The sequence below is a fragment of the Melopsittacus undulatus genome, chromosome 3, assembly GCF_012275295.1.
Source record: "Melopsittacus undulatus isolate bMelUnd1 chromosome 3, bMelUnd1.mat.Z, whole genome shotgun sequence".
In the NCBI taxonomy this organism is placed as follows: domain Eukaryota; kingdom Metazoa; phylum Chordata; class Aves; order Psittaciformes; family Psittaculidae; genus Melopsittacus; species Melopsittacus undulatus.
The window spans coordinates 95,680,501-95,701,454 of NC_047529.1; the positions used below are offsets into that span (position 1 = coordinate 95,680,501).

The window sequence follows — 20,954 nt, forward strand, 5'->3', positions numbered from 1 at the left end:
CAAGCAAAGCAAGGTGACATTCTGCATGATGGTATCTTGCTGGGATGTTTGAGGCTGAGGGTAGTGTTCAGGTTGCCACTGGTATACAGTCCATGTAAGCTATGAGTAGGGAATCTAGTTCTGTACTTCATTTGCAGCAAGAGTAACAGTTTCATTATTGTGTTAGAAAATGTAATGACCTGGAAAGCTTGCATTTAAAGATTACAGTGAACTCACAACAGTTGGTCCTGTTTCTATAAGGTCAGTATTAGCTCAATAATCACCTTTGTTTCATTGCTCTGTCTTTATATGTATGTAGCCTGTCCCACATGCCATTGCTGCATGGAAATTTGCTGAAGTACAGAACACTTGAACAGATTCTCTGTACCTTTGGGTGCTGAATTAGACTGCATTCTACAGCATCTGTGACACCTTAGAGCCAGCAGAATGTTTACAATATACTACTCTCATGTGGCCTATCTGAGAATTGTTCCTTACTCCAGTTTCATAACCAAACACCCTTTTTCTGACATTTTAAGTACATTGTATTATACTGGTTGCATGCCTACTCGTTTTTAGTAGAAAATTAAAGCTCCATTTTATGGAAAAATGAAGCTGATCCTTGATTTAAGATGAGAAGGGAGAATGAGAATTCCAGAATTCTGAGTGCAATATAATCACTTTAACAAAACTATTTTTTTGGAGTGATTGTTTACAATATATATCGTATGTGCAGATGATAAAGATTCTTTTAGAGATTAGAACAGCTTTTTAGCTGCTTTATTGTTATGAATATATTAAGAATATTTGTTAAAGCAGAGTAAAATGTCTCCTTTTATACGAGGAAAATAAAATCAGTGTCATCTTTAAATGACATGGAAAAAGTGGTAATTTGTGTACAAGATTTTATAGTTATATTTTTATGTATGATTGTTTAAGTGATGCTCTCGGGTGATACTTCAATCTCAGTGAGCAGGTGTGTGAAACTTCAGAACTGTTTTTCTGGATCTGCTGACAAGGTAGACTTGGGTCCTTGTAATAATGCTACAGAAAGCATTTTTACTGCATTTTGTCTTTGCTAATTGTATTTTGCTGTTAGGTGGTCACAATCTAAACGTTTATCTGAAGTGTGCTGAATAAGAATTGCTAATTTATATTCATTCCTAGTGATAGGAATGCTGCCCCAGCTAGAGCATAAAAGAGGACTGGTACTCACTGTCATTTCTGTTTGCCAGAGGATTTGGCATTGTTACTTCTTTAACTGATTCCAACTGTGATTCCGCAGGATCACTACCCTTGTAGGTAAACACATCAAGCTTTAGCAAATTTGAGGGGCATGTGCCATTACCTGGCATAAGATTCTTGTGAAAAATCACACTGCCCTGATACAAAAGGAGCTAGACCACCTACTACAATACAAGTAACTAATGTATGGGGAGTTTTGCAGCTTTACCTATTGAGTAGTGGCTCCTGAGTTCATTCTGTTCTGTGTTCCCTTCACCCAGGTAAAATCCCCATTCAGCTTTGGGAGAACTGTTGACAAGTGACAGCCTCTCGTGATGGCAGATTGATGCTTTTTATTCATTTCCCTTCTTTCCCCCCCTTCCTCAACTGAGATGTGACAAGTGCTATTCAAGGAAAGAACCTGTACAGCAATCCTGCTGATCTGGGTAATGGTCAGATTAGTTGAATTCCCTCAGCTTATTTCTGTCCCCTGCTGCCACCATCCCAGGGGTAGAGAAACTATCCAGGGATAGATGCTCCAACATAAAGCCTGTCTCTGAATTTTGAAGTGACTGTCTGCACCGTGTATGTTCAGATACTACAGATCTGAAATACACTTGGTGATATTCAGCATTGAAACTGAGAGCGGAAGAGATACCAGCCCTGGTGTCCCTTTTTTGTTTTCTGGATATTTTATCAAATGCATAGACATTCTCCTCCTCCCTGCTTCTTCTCCCCTGCCCTAGTGGCAGTGAGAACCCACCTTGCACCATGTCTTTGCTTTACTGACTACTTCAGGTTCTTGTGCTTTTGGGAGCTTAGATTCCTGGATTCACATGGTTCCTGGGCTGATGTAAGCTTTCCTTCCAGCAGTTACTTTTTAAACACATGATGGATCATATAAATTGCTAAGATGATGACCCTCCCCTTGGGGGCACCCTTTCCAGGGTTCACTTATGGTTAAGAGATGGCCTTCTTTTCCTGTACAAAATAAACCCCCTTCTAAGTAAACTTAACTCGAACTGAGTAAACTTAACTCGAGAGAACTGCATGCTGAAGCAGCAGGATATTGGTGACAAAACTGGCATGCCGGAAACTTGGTGTACTACATGATTGACTTAGGGTTTCAACTAGCTCTAATAGAGACTTTTTTAACTAGACTTTTCCCAGTTATATCAACCCTCCAATCCCAGGTCATATGAAGCTTGTGAGTTGACTTTCAAGTTCTTGAAGAAGCAGACTAGCAGTGCACACTGTAAATGCATACTGTGTTTTTCAAAGGCCCTGAAAAGTGTGAAGTAAAACAAGAGTTCAACTGTAGCAGTGAAATTAGCCACACACACTAATTATTAGTGTTTCTGTATATAGCCATTTTGTTACCTTTTTTTCATCAGGTGGGTGCAGTAGGCACCTTATACTGCTCAGAGTACAAGTATTGGAACTTAGATTTCATTTTGTTGTTTAGAATGTTTTCTCATGGGCTGAAGTGGAGGAGAATGTGGTGGCAAAGAGTTCAAATAGCTTTGATGTATTTACACAGAGGTACAGCAATATCTGAAAATAACCACATCTCTCCAGTTTTTAGAATTTTCATTGTATTCTATTTCAGAAGTCATGTGCAGAACAGAAACATTTCTCACGATGTTGAACTGATGAGGAAACATGAAATGCTTAACTTTCACCTTCAGTTACAGAACCAGATTGAGTTTCATTTTCAGGCTGTCCTGTAAGAGTAGAATTTTACAACTTTGCATTGCTGTAAATACGTATTTTGATTGCAGCTTTGAAATACGTAAGTATTATCTTAGGTTCAGATATATTTACTTTAGGAAAATAGTAATATAGAGGCAAAATCTAACAAGCCTACAACTCTGTAACTCATTTCCTTTCTAAATCTCTCTGCCTGGGACAGAACTTTCTAATGAAGGAGTTGAGAGCAGTAAAATACTGACTTGTTTTACCTCAGTTCATTCTCTACCAGCTTGAAATTTAACTTTCTTTTTCAGCTGCTCTCATCCTTTCCTCACCAGTGGAAACCATAATTCTGTAGGAGCTTTTGAATACTGCTCTTCTCCTATCGATTCCTCTTCCAGGCTAGATTTTTGGCAGAGTGTTATATTAAATTTATTGAATAATTCCAGTATGGAATGTAAAAGCACTGGGTTGTTAAACTGGTGACTATCTTTTTCTGATACAGCCTGTAGCTTGTCCTTACTTAAACTGTCCTCTTGCTTGTGAGTCTCATGCCTATTTTATTCTTGATAAATAGCACTTTACCTTTACAAGCTGTGGTTTCATATAAATACAATTTTAAAGTGATCACTTTCCTAGTATTAAAACCAGCAAATTTGTGCTATTGTTTTTTTTAATTTTAGATCAAACTGTGAATGATACTCACATGAATGAATGGTGTGTGCTGGGAAGCTGCTCCCATGAACCACCTGCTCTTCTGTTCATATCTCTTGTGTTGCAGTCAAAGCACAGTGTGGGGGAAGCCCCCACATACCTTCCTTTAGCATCACTTCCCACCACCCAACAAAAAATGGGGAGAAAACTGAATTTGTGTTATTTCTCTGTTTGCTGGTGGCTGCCTGTCCAGAGACAAGAAGCCCTTGCAGCCCTCCTCATGGGGAAAGGAGGAGCGGGAGCAGAGAGGATTAAAAATCCCTTCTGTGTGTCAGGAGTTGTAGCAGCTCATTTCAGGATGGGGTGGTTTAGTTCAACCCACAGTAGAAATTTGTTTTAGTGTGATTTGTGCCTCTTCTGATAATGTGATATACTTTCCCATTGCTAAGTACTTTCCAGTTGGGTCACACCTTGTGAAAAGTAGCTAATACTTAAGTCAGGAGGCTTTCCCTCCTGGATCTTAATATGTGACATAAAACAGGGATAACCATCTGGAAAAAAATCTAGTTTTTTTTATTCAGAGGTAAAACATGGAAAGATCAAATTCTTCCCAGGCTGAAACTAATTCTTGTTTAATGCTATCTTGTTTGGCTACATAGAACATCGGGCCAGGAACAGCTGAATCAATAATATGTCTAGCAAGAACTATCATTGTATTTTTCTTCAACTTTAGTCCCTTCAATGCAATTAAATAGCAAATGTGAAGATGGACAAACAGTGTTTAGAAAGGAGAATGACCTGTTGACATTTTGTCTCTCACAGGTTTAGATATTCCAGTACAAACACTTGCAGGATTTTGCTGAGATTGTCAATAGTGGTTTTGTCAAGGTTTTCTTCTGTGTCCTCCATGGTATGCCATACTGCAGGAAAAGGGGATGGAATCAGATGTAGGACTGGAACCCCTATAAAAGGAAAGTGAAATTTGCAGAAGGCATTTTGGAGATGTTCTGTTAAGCCAATGAATAAGTCACCATTTAACAAAACAATCAGGTAACTACTCAAGAAGTGTTGGTTTTGTTGGACTTGAGTCCTGCCTTGATGCCAAACATAGAAGATTCACAGAGTTGAAAAGCCATTGAGCAGGAGACAGTGCCCATAGCTCAATGAAAAGAGCACTAGCTTAGAAACGGAGAGGTACAGCTGGTCTTGAGCCTGCTTCCAGAGCTGTGCACGAATTTTACATTGCTAAGCAGTTAACAGAGAATAAGCAATGGCAAAATTAGGGGCTGGATATGAAGATATCTTCCTCCTTTCCTAAGTAGATACCCTTTCAATGAACTAGTGTAACCTTCCTTTTTGGTGAACTCTTCTCTGGCAATACAACTCTTGTACAGCAGAAAACTTCAATCAGAAGACTTCACTGTGTCTACTGCCCTTCTTCAGCACACCTTAGTTGTGAAGATGTTTTGCTGACTGCTTGAACAGAGAAGGACATCAAATCCACTCTTGACCTTGGACAATCGTGTTAATTACTGATCTGTCACTTGACAAGGTGGCAGCAGTAATCCAACTACTTTCCCTTTCTTTGCATCCCGAAGGAAAAGAATGAACACGGAGTTCAGGGCTAAGGCATACATATCTGCCATGAGAAATACTTGAGGCAAATAAGCTTGAAAAATAGGATCATATGAACTTGCTCACTTATTAAATGACACATTTGTTACAGAACTTTAAAATATAAGAGCTTCCAGTACCTCTTAATAGAAATGGAATGTGGTCATCTTCAATCAAGCCTCGATGGAAAGTAGCCTGGAAATACTGCCTTTCAATGTGGTGGTTCTTCAATAGATTCATGTTGTGTAGCTCTTGCTCTGTAATTCACATTGAAAGTGACTTCTAACTTTTGGACAATATGAGGCATGTTAGCACATTTGATTATTTAGTCCTCTCATGTGGAAGCTTTTTCCGTCAAAGAAGAAAAAGGAGTTTGTAATGGCCTTTTGCATTTGTTTGTTACTTAGAAGACCTCAACATTGGTGCTATTACTGTAATTTTACAGAGGAAGGAACTAAAACAGAGAAGTGAAGCAGTTCTAAGTGTTCAGAGTGTCAATCAGTTATAGAATCTGTTTCATGGTTTCCAGGTGTCTGGGAATCTTCCTCAGTTATTTTATTAATGAAATAATAAAATCTCATGGGTTTAAGATGCACCAAATATAACATTTCATAATGTAAGTATTAAAATTGTTAACCGGAAAAGTAATCTAAAAGTCTGATTTACAGGACTTAATACATTCAGAAACTACACACTAAACTTTCAAATTCACCAAAAGCCCATACCCCAATCCTTACCAATTGCTTGAAGCCTCTGAAACCATCGACTAGTGTTTGGAAAATAACTGGGAAAGACAGGGTTTGGTGCACCAATTAAATCCAGTAGTACAAGCAGGTCCTACAGAAGAAAAAATCTTTAAAGCAAAATTCTTTATATTACTACACCACCATTAACAGAGATGAGCAATGAGCCCTCTTTGTTCCTGTGTTATGACTAGGTCTTTGATATCTCTGGCTAAAGATCTGGCTTTTCTACCATAATGCCTGAAAAGAACTCGTGAGCAGAACCTGATTCCAATCCGATGCATTTTGCTGTTTTTCTGAGGAAGAAGAGGTTGGCTATTTCTTTGTTCTTCAAGCTGAAGCAGACTGCATTGCTTTGGTTGCAGTTTGTGTGTTATATCCCTTTAAAAGAAAAACTATGGTAGGTGGGGAGAAAGAAGAGGAAATTGCTTCTTCCCTGGAGAACAAAGTCTGTCAAGGGAAAGACATTTTATGAGTCATAAGACACAGTGACAGAAGAAAAGTGTCTCAGCAGTGAGCAGGGAAAATAGAAGGGAGCAGATGACCAGAATTTTAGTAGGAATCAAAGGGAAACAGCTTGCTGTAGCTTAGTGCTTATCTAGGGGAGATTTGTTCACAGATGGATAATATGTGCTCTCTCCTAATCACTCTGAATTATCTCAAAGAGGGTGGGTATCCTAGTTTATATTCTAATGAATTTGTGTATTTTGATTTTTCTATGACTTCTTCATACTTGCATGGAAAAGGTCTAAGCAGGTTCACCTGAAGAGGTCTTGCCAACTCTGTTTTACACGCCTCATAAAACTGCCCCAAGCTTACTTTTTCCTTTAACTTTGGTAAGATTTGTGGTTTCCTGGTAATTTGGGCATTTACTAACTGAATATTGAAAAAGAAAAAAAAGGCAATTTACTCCTGCCCATCAAGAATTGAAAAGCCACTTACTATGCCCTGCAGCTGATTTGTGGTGGTTGAACCAGGTGGATGCGGAGTAGATACCATTTTCTGAGCTAAGTGCTGAGATCCATAGAGGGAATCGGAAGGGGACCACTGGACAAAGGCTTCTTCACCATCAAAAAAAATGAGCTGAAGTGAAAGGTCTGGTCTTGATGCTGAGCTGGTCTGTTGGAGGAAAGTAAAAGTAGCATAACTGACTCTGGCCAGAACATTAAATAAAGGACAAATACTGTAGTAATATAAGCCACATCAGTAGTGGTATATTTTCAAGGTACCCTATGCAAACCCTCCTGTAGCTGTATAATAGTGGAGACAGGTCTGCAAAAGCAGGAAGGTCACCTCAAATAGCAATGAGACATGTCAGCAACAACACCTGATGCAAGTGCTAATATTATTTGTTGCTAGTGCCCCAAAGGAGTAGTATCTCTGTTGCAGCTGTGCATCAGTGGAGGTGAATTATGGATTTGTAGAGCTGATGGGTTTTTGAGGGACAAAGAGCAGTCAGTCATGAGATGAATGACTGTTTCTTTTCCTTCAGGGGGACTCACAACCACTGAGGCAGCTCTACCCTAAACCCAAAGCACAGAATGGAGTGCATACACCTTTCCCTTTGAACAACCAAAAATATAACAACAGTAAAAACTGAGAATATATGATTTATGTATTTAAGGTCACAGAGGAGACATTGTGTGAAATTTATTCCCCACGTAGAAGAAGCCTTCTTCTCTGTTTACTAACTGAAGCTTTCTTTGCACTGGCAGTGTTCCCAAATAACCTACAGCATGGCTAATGCCAGTTTGGTTCCTCTGTATGAATAGGTTGGGGAGCCTTGGCAGTTGCTATAAATGTTTTAACTGTCTATGAATTAAATGCTATTTCAAGTGAAATTGCATGATGTGGTTAATAAGGTGGGGCCACTGGCAACAGTCATGTCCTGTATGGGCTACAACTCCCAACTAGCTGGAGCAGATCCAATATAAACAGTAGTAGAAAACTTCTATAAAATGTCGCTCACACAGGCAAGATAGTATTGATTGTATGCTCATAGTGATACATGGATTTCTCTAATGGCAATGCTTTGCTGCCCTTTGTCCTTTGCACAGGACAGAGGTCTTTTGATAGCAGTCATTTTGCATTATGGAGAAAACTGTATTAATGCCATTTGAATTTTAGAAAACAGTATTTGTATTATTATTATTACTGTTTAACACATTCTCAGGTCTGAATAACAGCTGTCTTTGCCCTTTACTTTTAAACTTACTCTATGTAACTGGAGAAACATCAAGATAAAAATCACAGCTTCAAGTCAAGGTATAAATAGATTTGGCTGAAAACAAAGTCTGTTATGCTACTATGAGCAGAGCAGAAAGGTCATAGTTGATGTATTAAGCAGATGGATCCCAAAGTATATTTTGTTAACAGACTGTTCAAATGGTATCCTGTGCAAAGTAATTAGATTGCCTTTTTGTCAAATGCTGTCATCTTACATGATGAAACAGTTTAATAAAAAATGATACCTTACTTGCAAAAATTCCAGTCTTTAAGTCAGTGTGCAGGTTGTTCCATAAATAGCCATCAGGTAATTTTATTCTACATAAAGCTTCTAAATGAAAGCATCTGTATTTCATCTGTGATGAAAAACATTGGCATATTCTTGATCTTTGAATTTGTAAATATTCTGATGTCAGAAGGCACCAGATCAGTTTCTGGAAACATCTGCTGACAAGTAACCTTCATACCTGAACTGTCTTCCTGACACTTTGTCAAGCGTTTGACAGACCTTTCCTTGTGAAAGCTCCATTGGAGTACAAGGATTCTTCTGGAAATAGCAAATCCTGAACCACTAGATGGCACTCACGAACCTGTAATCCTCGAGCCTTTAGAGCGAGGAGGATCATTCTTTTGCCTGCCAACGGCTGCACTTTGAAGCAGATTTTCATAGCAAAGGTAACACAGACTGATAATATACTATTACTATTGTTACGTAAATAAACTATTCAAATCGATAAAGGCAAAGAAGAAGAAAATCCTGAAATCATTATGGGATGGAGGGATGAGTCTAACTCTCCTGTTCATCTGTCTCCCAAGACAGAATACAACTGAGGGAATTTTAAAATGCAAGATTAAGAAAGCAAAGATACTTGTCAGTGACCCTAGATGTTACTGGATATGACAGGGGCTTCTGAGTGTAGAGTTCTGTGCCTTTTAGATAGAAAGTAGGATTCTATCTCACTGAGTCTATCAAGCATGTATTATTCACATATAAATTGTTATTTTTATATACTATATATTTATTAGGTAATTTTTAGGTAGCCACCCTTTGCATAATAAGTTTTATTATGATAATGTACTCTAAAGGAGTAGATACAGATCTCTGTTCTCTTCTTGAAGTCAAATGGGAGTTTTCTTAAAGCAAAGCAATCGAAGAATTGGGCATGCAGGCTGTGGGAGAGAACATGGAAGTGCTCTTGAGGCCTATTGCTGTAACAAACCCGAATGAAAACAAGCAAACTACCTTGATTAGCTGAAGCTGGTTGTCCAGGGCACGTGCCAGCTCTAAAATCATAGCACAAGGCACAGCTGAATCAGTTGCTCCTACAAACACGCTCTCCTGCCATTGCTGTCCAAAGAACTTTGAGTCATAGTGGCAGGCTAGAACCAGGTGCCGTTTTGCAGAGGGGTTGAGAGTGCTGATAATATTTGAAAAGGTTTGATATCCATATGGTGTGTATCTCTGAAACGTGTCTTCTTCAATTTCCCAGCCGGCCTGTAATCTTTGCAGACGGTGCTTGATATGCTGCAGTTAAAAGGATAAACAACCACATTAATATTGCTTGCTTTAGAAAGACGGTGCAGACAAATTGTGCTTAGTTATCAGTGACACTTGGGCTTATTTCTGTGAGTTCATGGCACTTTTAAAAGATAAATTTTATAACAAAAATTGTAATGTCACTGTACAAAATGAGCAACGTCTTTGCTACCTTAGCCTGTGGCTGGCTAAGCTGCTTTTTATTTCTCCCTTTTGTCTCTTGTTTTTGGAGTCTAAAGGTGCTATGAATGACTGCCTGTTAATATGACACATTTTGATCTTGATCTCTGAAGTTTCCAGGCTGGTGGTTTTTGAGGTGCCACCAGGACAGTATTAATGTTTACTTCTTCAAATCCAAACCCAGTTGTGACCTTAAATTAAATATCAAAAAGGGCTGCAGAGAACTTGATGTGGCTAATCTGACAATTACCGCACATAGATTCACAGCAGCATAAAAAAGATGCTGGGTTTTTGTTTGTTTGCTCTAGGGGCTGGGGGGGGGGGGGGAAGAGGTGTTTACTGTTCAGTCTTTTTAGCTTCTATGAGATATCTGCTTTTCAGGTGACATAAGCTGCTTACAGGGCTGTACAAGACAGTCTGATTCCTGTAAATTAAAGAAAGAATTAAACATTTCAAGGCAATGTTTTAAAAAATAAACCCTGCATGTGTAGCTTATGTAAAGATAAAACTTAGGACAGAGACCACATAAAAGAGATCGTTCCTTTTAGGTATCATTCTACCTAAAGAGAACACCTCTAATAACAACCCCAGTTATACTTAGTACAGAGTTCTGGCTAATTCTTATTAGAGAGTTATCTCTGCTGAGGAGCTTACTTTTATGTGTCCCTAGAGTGCTGCTTCGAGGCAGATTCCTCTCCCTTTAAATAAATATTAGGAAAAGCCTCTAAGGGGTAAAAAGAAAACTGACTTTGAAGACTTGTCCTGCTCTTAGTGAAGTCAGTGGGAATACTGCCATAAATGTCAGTGCTAGGACAAACTGCCATTTTGTTTGTGGTCACCCTCTAAAAGCTCTTACAGTGTTGTATGACTATCTGTAGGCAGAGCAAAGGATGTCTGTGATGGATTATGGGGAATATAGAAGCCTGAATGGATTTCCCAGGGTCCACTAGCTGTAACTGGTACTAGTCTTCTCCCTTCTTCTGTGTCTTAAATGTCATTCCTTTCAAAGTCGGTTGTGCTTTGACAACCAGAACTCTTCTTTTTTTCCTCTGGTGGGGCCCTACTTTGGTACATGCTGTTACCTTGTAACAGGATGATCCTATTTTGAACATGATTTGTGGTTTTCTAGCCTAGGCTCAGCTAGTTTTTTGTTTTTCTTACTCTTTCCCCTTTCACTTGGCTGCCTTCCAGGGTATCACTAAAGAAACCACAAAACTATAGAGACATGAGTGCAGGCACACACACACGAAGCATAAAAAAGCTGCATTTTTCCAGTCTACCAATTGCAGAGTGGCAAATAATCTTGTAGTTAGGGCTGCCTTGGAGCTGTTGAATCACTGCCTGGAGGGTAGATAAAGGCTAATGAGATGGTGTGAATGTCTTCTAGCAAACTCAGCTGTACCACTGTTTAGTCTCCTGCTTAGATAATATAATCCAGAGCCAGTATGGCACATGGTCCTGAAGATGCCTCCGCTATGAGTGCAGAGCAGCAACCTGGTTGTGTAGTAACTCCCTGTGGCTCAAACACAATGCACTGGAGTAAAAGGTTGGGGCTAAGCGCAATCTGGGTATCTTACCCCAGCACAAACTCACTGCTGTGCTTGGGCCAGCAGAGCTGATGTGGTGCTTGGGCCACTGCTGCACTTTGTCATTTTGATTGTTTCACCTGCATGCCCTTTTGGGCCTCTTTAGTCCCTTTCTGTGTTGATGCACACATCTGAAGCAACACTGCAGGGCAGTGTAATAGCACAACACCTGTACAGAGAAAGGGCAGTTGGGTGTCATTTATTTCATCCCCTCATATGGTCCCAAAGGGTTTGAACTGGTAACTAAAAAGTTGCTTTTATGAGGGAAAGGGCAGCAGTTGTGTTGTGCTCTGATTACCAAACCTGAGGCAAGGTATTGCCCTGGGTTCAGCAGCAGCAGTCATTTTTCTCCTTAGTAGCTGGTGCAATGCTATGATTTTGACTTTCAGCCTGGGAACAGCACTGATAACACCGATGTTTTTAGTAGCTGCTCAGTAATGTTTATGCTGACAGAGGACTTTGTGAGTCTCATGCTCTGCCAAGGAGGAGGGGAAGCCGGGAGGAAGCAGAGACAGGACCCAAACTAGCCAGAGGTATTCCATACCACAGCACATCATGCCCACTACATAAACTGGGGGCACTTACCTGGAAAGGCGAGTTCACTGCTCGGGTCAGGCTGGGTATCAGTCGGTGGGTGGTGAGAGGTTGTATTCTCTTCCCTTGTTATTTCCCTTATCATTATTATTATTGGTGGTAGCAGCAGTGGTTTGTGTTATACCTTAGTTACTGCACTGTTCTTATTTCAACTAATGGGATTCTTTCAATTCTCCTCCCCATCCCTCTGGGAGTGGGGTGAGGAAAGGGAGGGGAGTGAGAGAGCAGCTGGGTTGCTGGCTGGGCTTAAAACACAACAGGTATTTAATTTATAAGTTTAAAAACAGACTGTAGGGTTTTTTTTTTCCATCATGCTGTGCAGTGCTGGGGAATAATGTCAGGTGGAGTGCAAGCTGTGTCATGTAGGCTCTATGCAGTCTGAACTTGAGCAATGATAGAGTTTGTCCTGCCAAATGAAAGGAATGTGTCTGTCCCTTTAGCTGTTACTAAAGGCACTAACAGAATATAAATAGGAGACGTTATCTTACCTGACGTACGATATAATTTCCTTGTGATCCTGAGTATCTTTCTATCAGCATAGGACGCAAATCATTCTCCCACATTTCAGTAACATCTGTGTTTGCAGCAACTTTTTTGATAGCATCAGCGTGTAAAATTCTTGGTCTGTGAGAATACTGCATGAGGGAGAAAAAGCCAAGATTGCTGTGACTATTACTAGACCTTTTTAACCACAGTATTCTCCAGAATTATGGTAATGTGGTATATTCTGCTACTACTAATTTACTGGGAGAAAATCATGGGAGACATTTTTACCTACCTGCTAGCTGTAAAAGCATAACCCATGGCTGGGTTTTCTCTTTTCCAGTATCTCACTTCTACATACTTACAGTCATGTCTGCAACCATGACACCTTCAAATAAAGTTTCCATTGAGACAACCACCAGAAACTTTCTTTTTAGTAGTGCTAATATTTAGCTTTATGCAGTGGGTGTCTACATTATGAGGTGCAGTACTAAAAAGAAATGCATAAGCTGGCTCAGTCCAGAGACAGTGAAGCTGCATCATTGTGGTCCCTGCCCACAGTGGTGGTTTCGGTATGACTACACAGCATGGTGTGGCTCATTTGGGGCTAGCTGGGGCCTATGTCAGCTTTGTGACACATGGGTTAACCTCAGAACTGGCAGCTTTTCTCCTGTGACAGCAGCTCCCAGTGATGGCTACCTCTCAAGTGGCTTCTTTTCTGCTACCTAAGCACAGACCTTTAGAGCTATTTCAGGTGACCCAGAATACTTGAGAGATCCTCCTGGGGCTGGCAAGTGCATGTCTTGGACCTGTAAGAGCCTTGTGCTGTTTTGGGGTGGTAGCTGAATGCCAGGTGGGAACACCAAGGACATCGCAAATGTTCCTTTGGGCACCTAGTTTGAATATACTCAGTCTCTAGCAATTGTTTCCTCAGGACCTTCCTGAGCCATTCTTGTTTTTATAGATTCCTATTTCAGGCACTGTCATAGGATATTCCAGTCCCATCCATTCCTCCTTTCTATCATGGAGACTTCCCTTTACACCTCTCTCCCATTGGAAAAATGTTGATTTGTTCTTTGACCAGAACTGCCTTCCATGATTGATCAGATTGCTGTCCTTCAGTGTACCCTGTTTACATCATCCTCTTTGAGATGATGAAGAGGAGGGGAACTGGAACATGAGTGCACCACGGTTTATAGTGTAGGATAATGGTACTTACCATTTTACTATTTTTTTCTTTAGACTGTTGAAGAATTGATTTGCTTTTGGGCTCTCTGCATCAAGCTGACATTTTCACAGATGTATTTACTCTAGCTCCATCACTGTATATGTTAACAAAACCCAATCATTCCCCCGCACACATTTGTCTGAAATGACTGCTGGAACTCACTCCATGGCCAGAAAGTGTACTGACCTTGAGAGCTTCTGTGGCCCTGTGTAATGAATGACCTGCTATCTTAATGACCCTGCCTAATGAATATTGTTAACAAATGCTTCTGCCTCACTATTTGGCGTCTTTTCTACTTCATTTGTGTGTGCTGAGCAAAGCAGGCACAAGCACAAATATTTTCCAAGCTTCACTGTAAACATTAAATTCTACCCTTTTCATGCCTGTTTATCTATGAGTGGACCTTTCCTCCAATTCCACTTCATTTTATTAGTGAAATTAAGTAGAGAGGAGACACAAAGGCATTGAATCCTACAATGCTAATTTTAAGACAGTGTTTCAAGCTGTATTTTAATACTTTGAGGACACCAAATTTTAAGATGTGCAATTAACATTTTTAATGTTACTGAATTTATACACGAGTTAAAGAAAAACTGCATTTTGTCTGATATATAAAGAAGAACTTCTACAAGTTTGGAAACTGTATTGTAGAAGATGCATAAAGTATCTTTTGAAAGACCTTAAGTTTAATACAGTAGAATTTACACCAGTGTAGAAAGGGCAGAGGCAAGAGAAAACATTGTCAAGAAGCTGTTCTGTTTAGGAGGAACAGGCTGTACGAGAAAAGCTGAAGCTGTGTACTTCAGAAGAATGTAGGAGGACAATGTAATTAAGGAAGTTCAGAAAATATGCCTTAAGCTGAACAGTTGAAGGGCTCAGTTAGAATGTGGAATTGTCTTTCTTCTAACCACAGAGTATGCCTGGTAACTGGGGCCACTGAATCACTTTGCAAAGACGCATTATGATTATCAAAGTACAAATGTATGAAAACACTTCAGATGAGAGGAATAAATTCCCACTTCTAATAACAGAGTCATCTTCAAATTTGGGAAGTGAAAAGAATTACGAAAGTGGTCATGAAAGAAAAGAGAAGCAGAATGAGATCTGTAGGTGACTCACTCCTTACAGTGTTGGTCAATCCCTGTTTCCTCCATGGCCACAGCAGGGAGGCACAGCAATGCATTTATGACAGGGCTATCACTTAGCCTGTTGTACCAAGCTGCATAAAACAACAAGACTTCAACTTTTACAGGTAGCCCATGCTTCCTATCAATTTTGGTGTATTTCAGCTTGGTGCCAATGGAAGTTAGCTTCTAAGAACTCTTAAATGTAGGACCCTCCTCAATGACAGAAAGATGGGAAGATCTGTACAGTGCAGGGCTTTCAACTTCTGGCTCACACATCCCTTTAGGGAGAAGGAACAATAGTTGTCAAGGGACAAGAATCTGATGAAAGAGAAAAAGTGATTCTTGGTTAGTGTCTGCACAGGCAGTGGAGTAGGGATGTTATGGTTCTGCGGTTAGATGATGCTACTTCTGTCACTGCCAAGTAGATTGACTAGTGGAAATGGAATGAGCTAAAGAGTGTATTGGTGCAGCTCAAGGCGTCTGACAAAAGGAGCTCTGAGGCTACACACTTGTACATTGACTTGTATGACTAAATATTTAGCCTTGCCTATCCTTATATATGTGCATATATATTTATTATGCATACTATAGATGTATTATGTTACAGATATGAGTCTATACATGAGCTATATATATAGTAAGATACAATTAATAGAACATAATGACAAAATTTCTGTTAAAAAACCCAAACCCACAACCAAACAACACAACACTTATTTGAATGGGTGTGAATAAAATCAAGGAGAAAGGGAATGACTAAGGGCAAGTGAGTGGAAAGGCAGGAAGAAAGCTTGATTCTGCTAGTCTCTCCTGGACTCTGGTCTAGTGGGGAAGAGGACAGTGCATTGGATTAGCAGAGTTTAGTCGGTTGTGGCTGAACTTTGAGTTCAACTCTTCCACAAACACCTGGGAATAGGCTCTGGAAGTGTGTTTTCCATTTGGAAATGCCTGAACCCTTGAATTGAATGTAATTTGCAGTTGTGTACTCTCCCATGTTCCCTGTGGTTTAGTTCTTCATGAAGAACTACGTAGTGTTTCATACTGACCATTGAGAGCTGTTGCACAGAGGAACAGGGGGTTTAGTGCTTACTGCTGTTTCACTAAACATTGTCTCAAGACTGCTTTTTTCACTAGTTTACACAATGCTTTGAATTAAAACCAATATAGTATGTCTCTATGACATACTAGAATATTACATCCTTTCAAAGCAGCTTTGTAGTAGCTATCAACACCATCCCTATTTGTTTTTACTACCGAAATGTGCATCACTGCTGGAAGAGATCATCACATTGAAAATTGGAGTATAACGGAATGTTACACAGAATATAATTTTGGATTTTGATTCCTTTTGTGCTTTCTGGGTTTTCCCTTAAATCCACTAACTGCTCCAGACGAAGCTCATCTCCGATGTGACAAACCCGTTAGGAAGCCTTGTCCTGCGGCCATTAGCTCGGGGTGGGCAGGAAGCCATGTTATCCTTCCCCACCTGCGCTCCCCGCAGGCGGCCGGTGACCGGTGACCAGCCGCTGAAGCCCGCGCTGTCCCAGGGCCGGACCGTCGGGGCTGGGCGAGGCGTCCCCCCGCAACCCAGCGCAGCGGTGATGCCCAGAGACGCGACCGCCACCCACCTTCTCCAGGGTCCACGCTGCGCCGGCGTCCCTCCCGAGCACCAGCGGCAGGCAGGCGGCGGCGAGGCACAGCGCCCGCAGCAGCCGGGGAGTGCAGGCCGGCCCCTCGCCCCCCGCCATCCCTCTCCTCTGGTCTGCTCTCCCCTCACGGCTCTCCCCGCGGGCCCCCTTCCCTCCGCCTTGCCTTAGCGGGGGACGGGAAGGGGGGAGCCGGGGCTGGCGGGGGAGGGAGGGAGGGAAGAGGGGAATGAGGGAGGGAAGGAGGCTGCTGCGGCCGCAGCTCTGCCAGCCTCCCCCGGCTCGTCCCCGCTCCCAAATGCGCCTGGTCCCTGGCACCACGTCAGCAGCTCCGCGGGAGACGGGCGGGCAGCTCCTGAGCTGGGTGAGGGCCCGGCCTCGGGCATCGCGCGTTGCTGTGGACGGTGTTAAATGAGGGTCCGGGGGGCCCCGAACGGCGAAGACCTTTACAGCTGTAAAGCGGTGAATTGATTGTTTTATAAAGCTCTTCTCGCGACCCTTCTGAGGCCTAATCCGACAATGCTTGCTAAAATGTCAGTCCTGTCTTCAGGCATTTTAAATTCTGTGGTTACTGTATTAACTACCAATGAAGCACAGTCTGTGGTCAGGCGATATTTTGCAGTAGGCCAATTAAAACGATTAAAACAGAGATAGAAGCATCTGAACACACAAGCCCTTCTTCAGGTCATTTGACATGGTCATCCTCGCTCTGTGGTGGTGTGGTGAACATCTGACCATTCTGCATCACAGATGTCTCATTTCAAATCTCTGATCTTTACATCATTCTTGAAACTTCAGACTTAATGCTAAAACACACTGAATGGAAAAGAAAGACAAAAAAGAAATAAAATAAAGGAGGGAGGCAGCTGAAGTCACAAGCTCTTCAGTTTGTACTGGAAAGACGTATCCCGAAACTATAGCTTTGTTAGTATTCAAAGTGTTTGTTTGAGGATAATATTAGAGAAATGGAGCAATCTTTTGATTTGCAGATTCTTGACCCAGATTCCACAGATATCCTAGAAAAGCTGGTGGATCTGCTGCACAACATACAGATGGGATTTCTGGAGGCAACAGTTTTACTGCAGATTCAGCATCCTCCAAGCTGATACTCAAATGTACCTGTATCCGAGGTTTTCACATATGGGGAAACAAAGAGTTAATTTAAATCAATGCCTTTGGGTTTTAATCCCTCTCCCCTCCCAGAAGTCCACACTTCTCTTTGTTAGGAAATTGTTCCAAATGCAAAGCCAAGTCACCAGTGAACAGGGAGAAATGGGCAATCATTTGATTAGCAAGAAAAACCAGGAGGGTTTACAGATTCTAAGGCAAAAGCCCTGGCAAGTCAGCAGGGATCAAGTCACAGGAAATGTGTGTAAATCCACCTAGGAAGACGACAAGCTGTCCCAGCAGGACTACACAACAGAACAAAATCTGTTGCCCTCTGTCAGATTTCCTGTGGCTGACTCTATAATACAGATGCTGGACAAAATTTCTGGCTGATGTGCCAAGGTCCTCATACAATTTAGCAGGAAAAAAAATTAAAATAAGTACAATAGCTACAGGAGAAATTTGCCAAGAATCTAAGCTTGGTTCAGGACTAACTAATATTGTTTTCCCCCGAGGGACTGTGGTCCCACCAAGAGCTCCAGTTCTTCGATAGATTACAAATTTGGCAAGCGTAAAGTCATCTTAGGGCAGTGTTATCTCACCTACATGGGAAACACTGACCAGTTCTGGACCAGATGCTCAGAGAGATTGAACGGGACTTTTTAAAGGTGTTACTTTGGAAATGTGGAGCAGAGACCTCCCTTCCCTCCTCCTCAGAACCAGCCCACAAAGTTCTGTTTTGAATGAGATAAAGACAGAGGGGGGAAAAAAGCATCTATTGAAATGTATCAGAAATCAGAGCACTTCACAGCTTAAAAAAGAACTATGTAACTGTTTTAAAAATGAATACACAAACTTAACAAAAATTATCGAAGTTAATGCATGTTTTGTTTTCCCAGGGATTCATGAACAGAAACCATGTTGTTTAGTCCCACTCCATACTACCAAACTGAAAGGATGTCAACAGATTTCTCAGTGGTTAGCCGTTCTATTTTATGCATTTAAAATAGTTGGTTTGTGACCCTGAAAAACCAAATAGATGTAACCAGATATCATCTAGAGAGAGAGAGAGAGAAAAAAAGTAGATTATTTGAAGAATAGCATATATTATCCCTGAAAACATGACATCGCTCCATTCCTGTAAGCCAGCTAATGTGACAGTGCCATCTACTGAAGTCCCGAAGGACAGATGCTAGAGGCAGCCCTGTCAAAATCTTTTACTTCTGCTGGCCCTGCACCATAAAAGCAGTGTTTCATCCCAAAGCGCCCCTCGGAAGCCGAGGCTGCATGCCCTGTCATTACCTCGGTTGTAAACTCTGCAGAGGTTGAGGATTTAATGCACACCCATTTTCTCAAGAAAGGGATTCCTGGACCTTCCAACCTTTCAAATCCAGTTTTGATTCTGAGCTGTTCCAACTGGCAGGCCTGTGGTAGGGAGAGGAGAGTAACTGTGGTTTGTTGTGCTTCGAATCACCACATACAAGGCAATTTTGTGCCTGAGCTGTGTCTGATCTGCCAGCAGTGGTTAGAATACACAGTCTGAGACTTACAGTGTTTGGCAGCTTGGGCTGCTGCAAGTTCATGAATCCATGAGCAGTTCTTACAGCCCAGAGGGCTGCCAGTGCCTCATGCTCACGTGTGCTCTGTGGGCCCATCCCTGTCAACTCATCCACCGCTGATCCCTGTATGGTTTGGAACAGAGCCTTTACCACCGTGTTTGGTGACTTTGGAGATTCTGTTTCCATGGGGTGATGTATTCACAGATGAAGTTTTAAGAAGTGAAATGTGCAGGTTACCCCTAAACACTTCCTTAGCGAAATTACTTTATGTTTATTCCAGAGTCGGTACAGTAGGATTATATGGTATGCATGAGGCTACTCATGCAGCAAGCGAAAAGATCTGTGAAATCATTCTTCAAACTGTGGGAAGTGAGTGAATTCCAAAAGGTCAGTTACATATAACTAATAGTATAAATATCTGTTCTGTTTTCAGTGGATTTATACCAAGCTAAATTTCAGTTCCATGTTTTTTAAGCCTATACTAAACTTTTCACTGTTTTGTTGGAGGTAGATTTTAGGACAAAGTTCGGCTAAGGGCTCAAACCGAGACGATGAGGTAATTCAGAGACATCCACATTTCAGGACTTTATCCAATGCAAACCTGAACTCCCAACTCTTTGTCAGTTCTCTTATGGTGGTGGTGGGGGCGGGGGGAGGAGAAAGGAGACCATGAACTGCAAGAAAACCCCAACTAACAACAATAAAAAGCCCATAAGCCCAAACCAAAAAACAAAGAGAAAGGACATTTATTTTGACATTTTGTCCATAGAGATACCAGTTCTTATTTTTGCAAGCATTTCTTGCAGGTCTTCCAAATCCAGAATGGGGGCATTTGCTACGCAACATTGGTGTCAAAAGCAGTAAAAAATAATCATGGCAGCACGTGCTTAGGGAGTTTCTCAGACAGAGGCACCAGTCAAGTCTCCCAGGACATTGCCTTCTTTGTAACCCAGTTTGATGGTATGGAATTTAAACCTGGAAAAACTTGATGTGTTTTTAGAGTTATAAAACACTCATTCCAAATGCAATTTGTCTATATAGATTTAGTGGTCCATACAAAACAAGCCCCATTTTTTTATAAAATCACCTACAAGTTACCCCTATTTCCTGGTATCCTGTAACTGTAAGAGAGAGAGCAACTTGTAAAATGCAGCTGGCTTCAGCAGAGCAAGCTCCAAGCTGTGAAAACAAGCTAACCATCTGAGGGCATGATGTGGGCCCAGAAAGGAGATGGAGAACTTTGATGAAATCCACAGGAAATCACTAATTACAGTGGTCACAAACATACACCAGAATGCTCACCCTGTTGGTTGGTGCAGGCATGGCTAATGCTTCCATGCTTCTGCACTATAGCCACATAGCATCAGTTGTGCAGATGCAGATGTTTGTTCTGCTCTATACACAGATACTGAAGTGCAGAGCTGCTTTCAGATGTGTTTTACTCAGAGATCTTTACAATCAGAGCAGTGTCCAGATGCTTCGTAAGTATTTCTTTAGTAAGAAGTACTGCTGCACAAATGCTTATAGCAGCTTGCTTTGTTTTGGCTGATGCTTTCCTGTGTTCTGTAATAAATTGATTTTTACTAATACATCTCCTGTTCTAATTTCTGAAAAAGCAGCTTTGATGGCTTAGGGCAGCAAATTAAATGGCACCAACCCTATTGGATGCTATAAAGCTGAGCTCTTTGCAAACTATAATCGTTGCCCAGTGACTGTAATACCTAATACCCATCTGGTGTCATCCACAAACAGCTATTTTTTAGGGCTGTTGCTCA

The 20,954-nt window shown here is 41.2% G+C and overlaps 1 protein-coding gene across 1 annotated transcript; it reads right to left on the minus strand.

The window, feature by feature from the left end:
• Window positions 1–4,101: 4,101 nt before the first annotated feature.
• Window positions 4,102–16,711, minus strand: QPCT (glutaminyl-peptide cyclotransferase). Its single transcript, XM_005146028.4, has 7 exons — window positions 16,496–16,711; window positions 12,518–12,664; window positions 9,376–9,657; window positions 6,849–7,025; window positions 5,901–6,000; window positions 5,304–5,420; window positions 4,102–4,511 (listed from the first exon to the last, which is right to left on the minus strand). Exons 1-7 carry the CDS (start codon window positions 16,613–16,615, stop codon window positions 4,366–4,368), a joined length of 1,089 nt encoding a protein of 362 aa, XP_005146085.3. The 5' UTR covers window positions 16,616–16,711; the 3' UTR covers window positions 4,102–4,365.
• Between the last annotated feature and the right edge of the window lie 4,243 nt (window positions 16,712–20,954).

Coding starts and splice junctions, on each gene's coding strand:
- QPCT (XM_005146028.4), bottom strand. CDS start 16,615: ATGGCGGGGGGCGAGGGGCCGGCCTGCACTCCCCGGCTGCTGCGGGCG. Junction 6,001..6,848: donor CAAATCAGCTGCAGGGCATA/GTAAGTGGCTTT, acceptor TTTCTTCTGTAG/GACCTGCTTGTACTACTGGA. Junction 4,512..5,303: donor CATTCCATTTCTATTAAGAG/GTACTGGAAGCT, acceptor TTCCTTTTATAG/GGGTTCCAGTCCTACATCTG.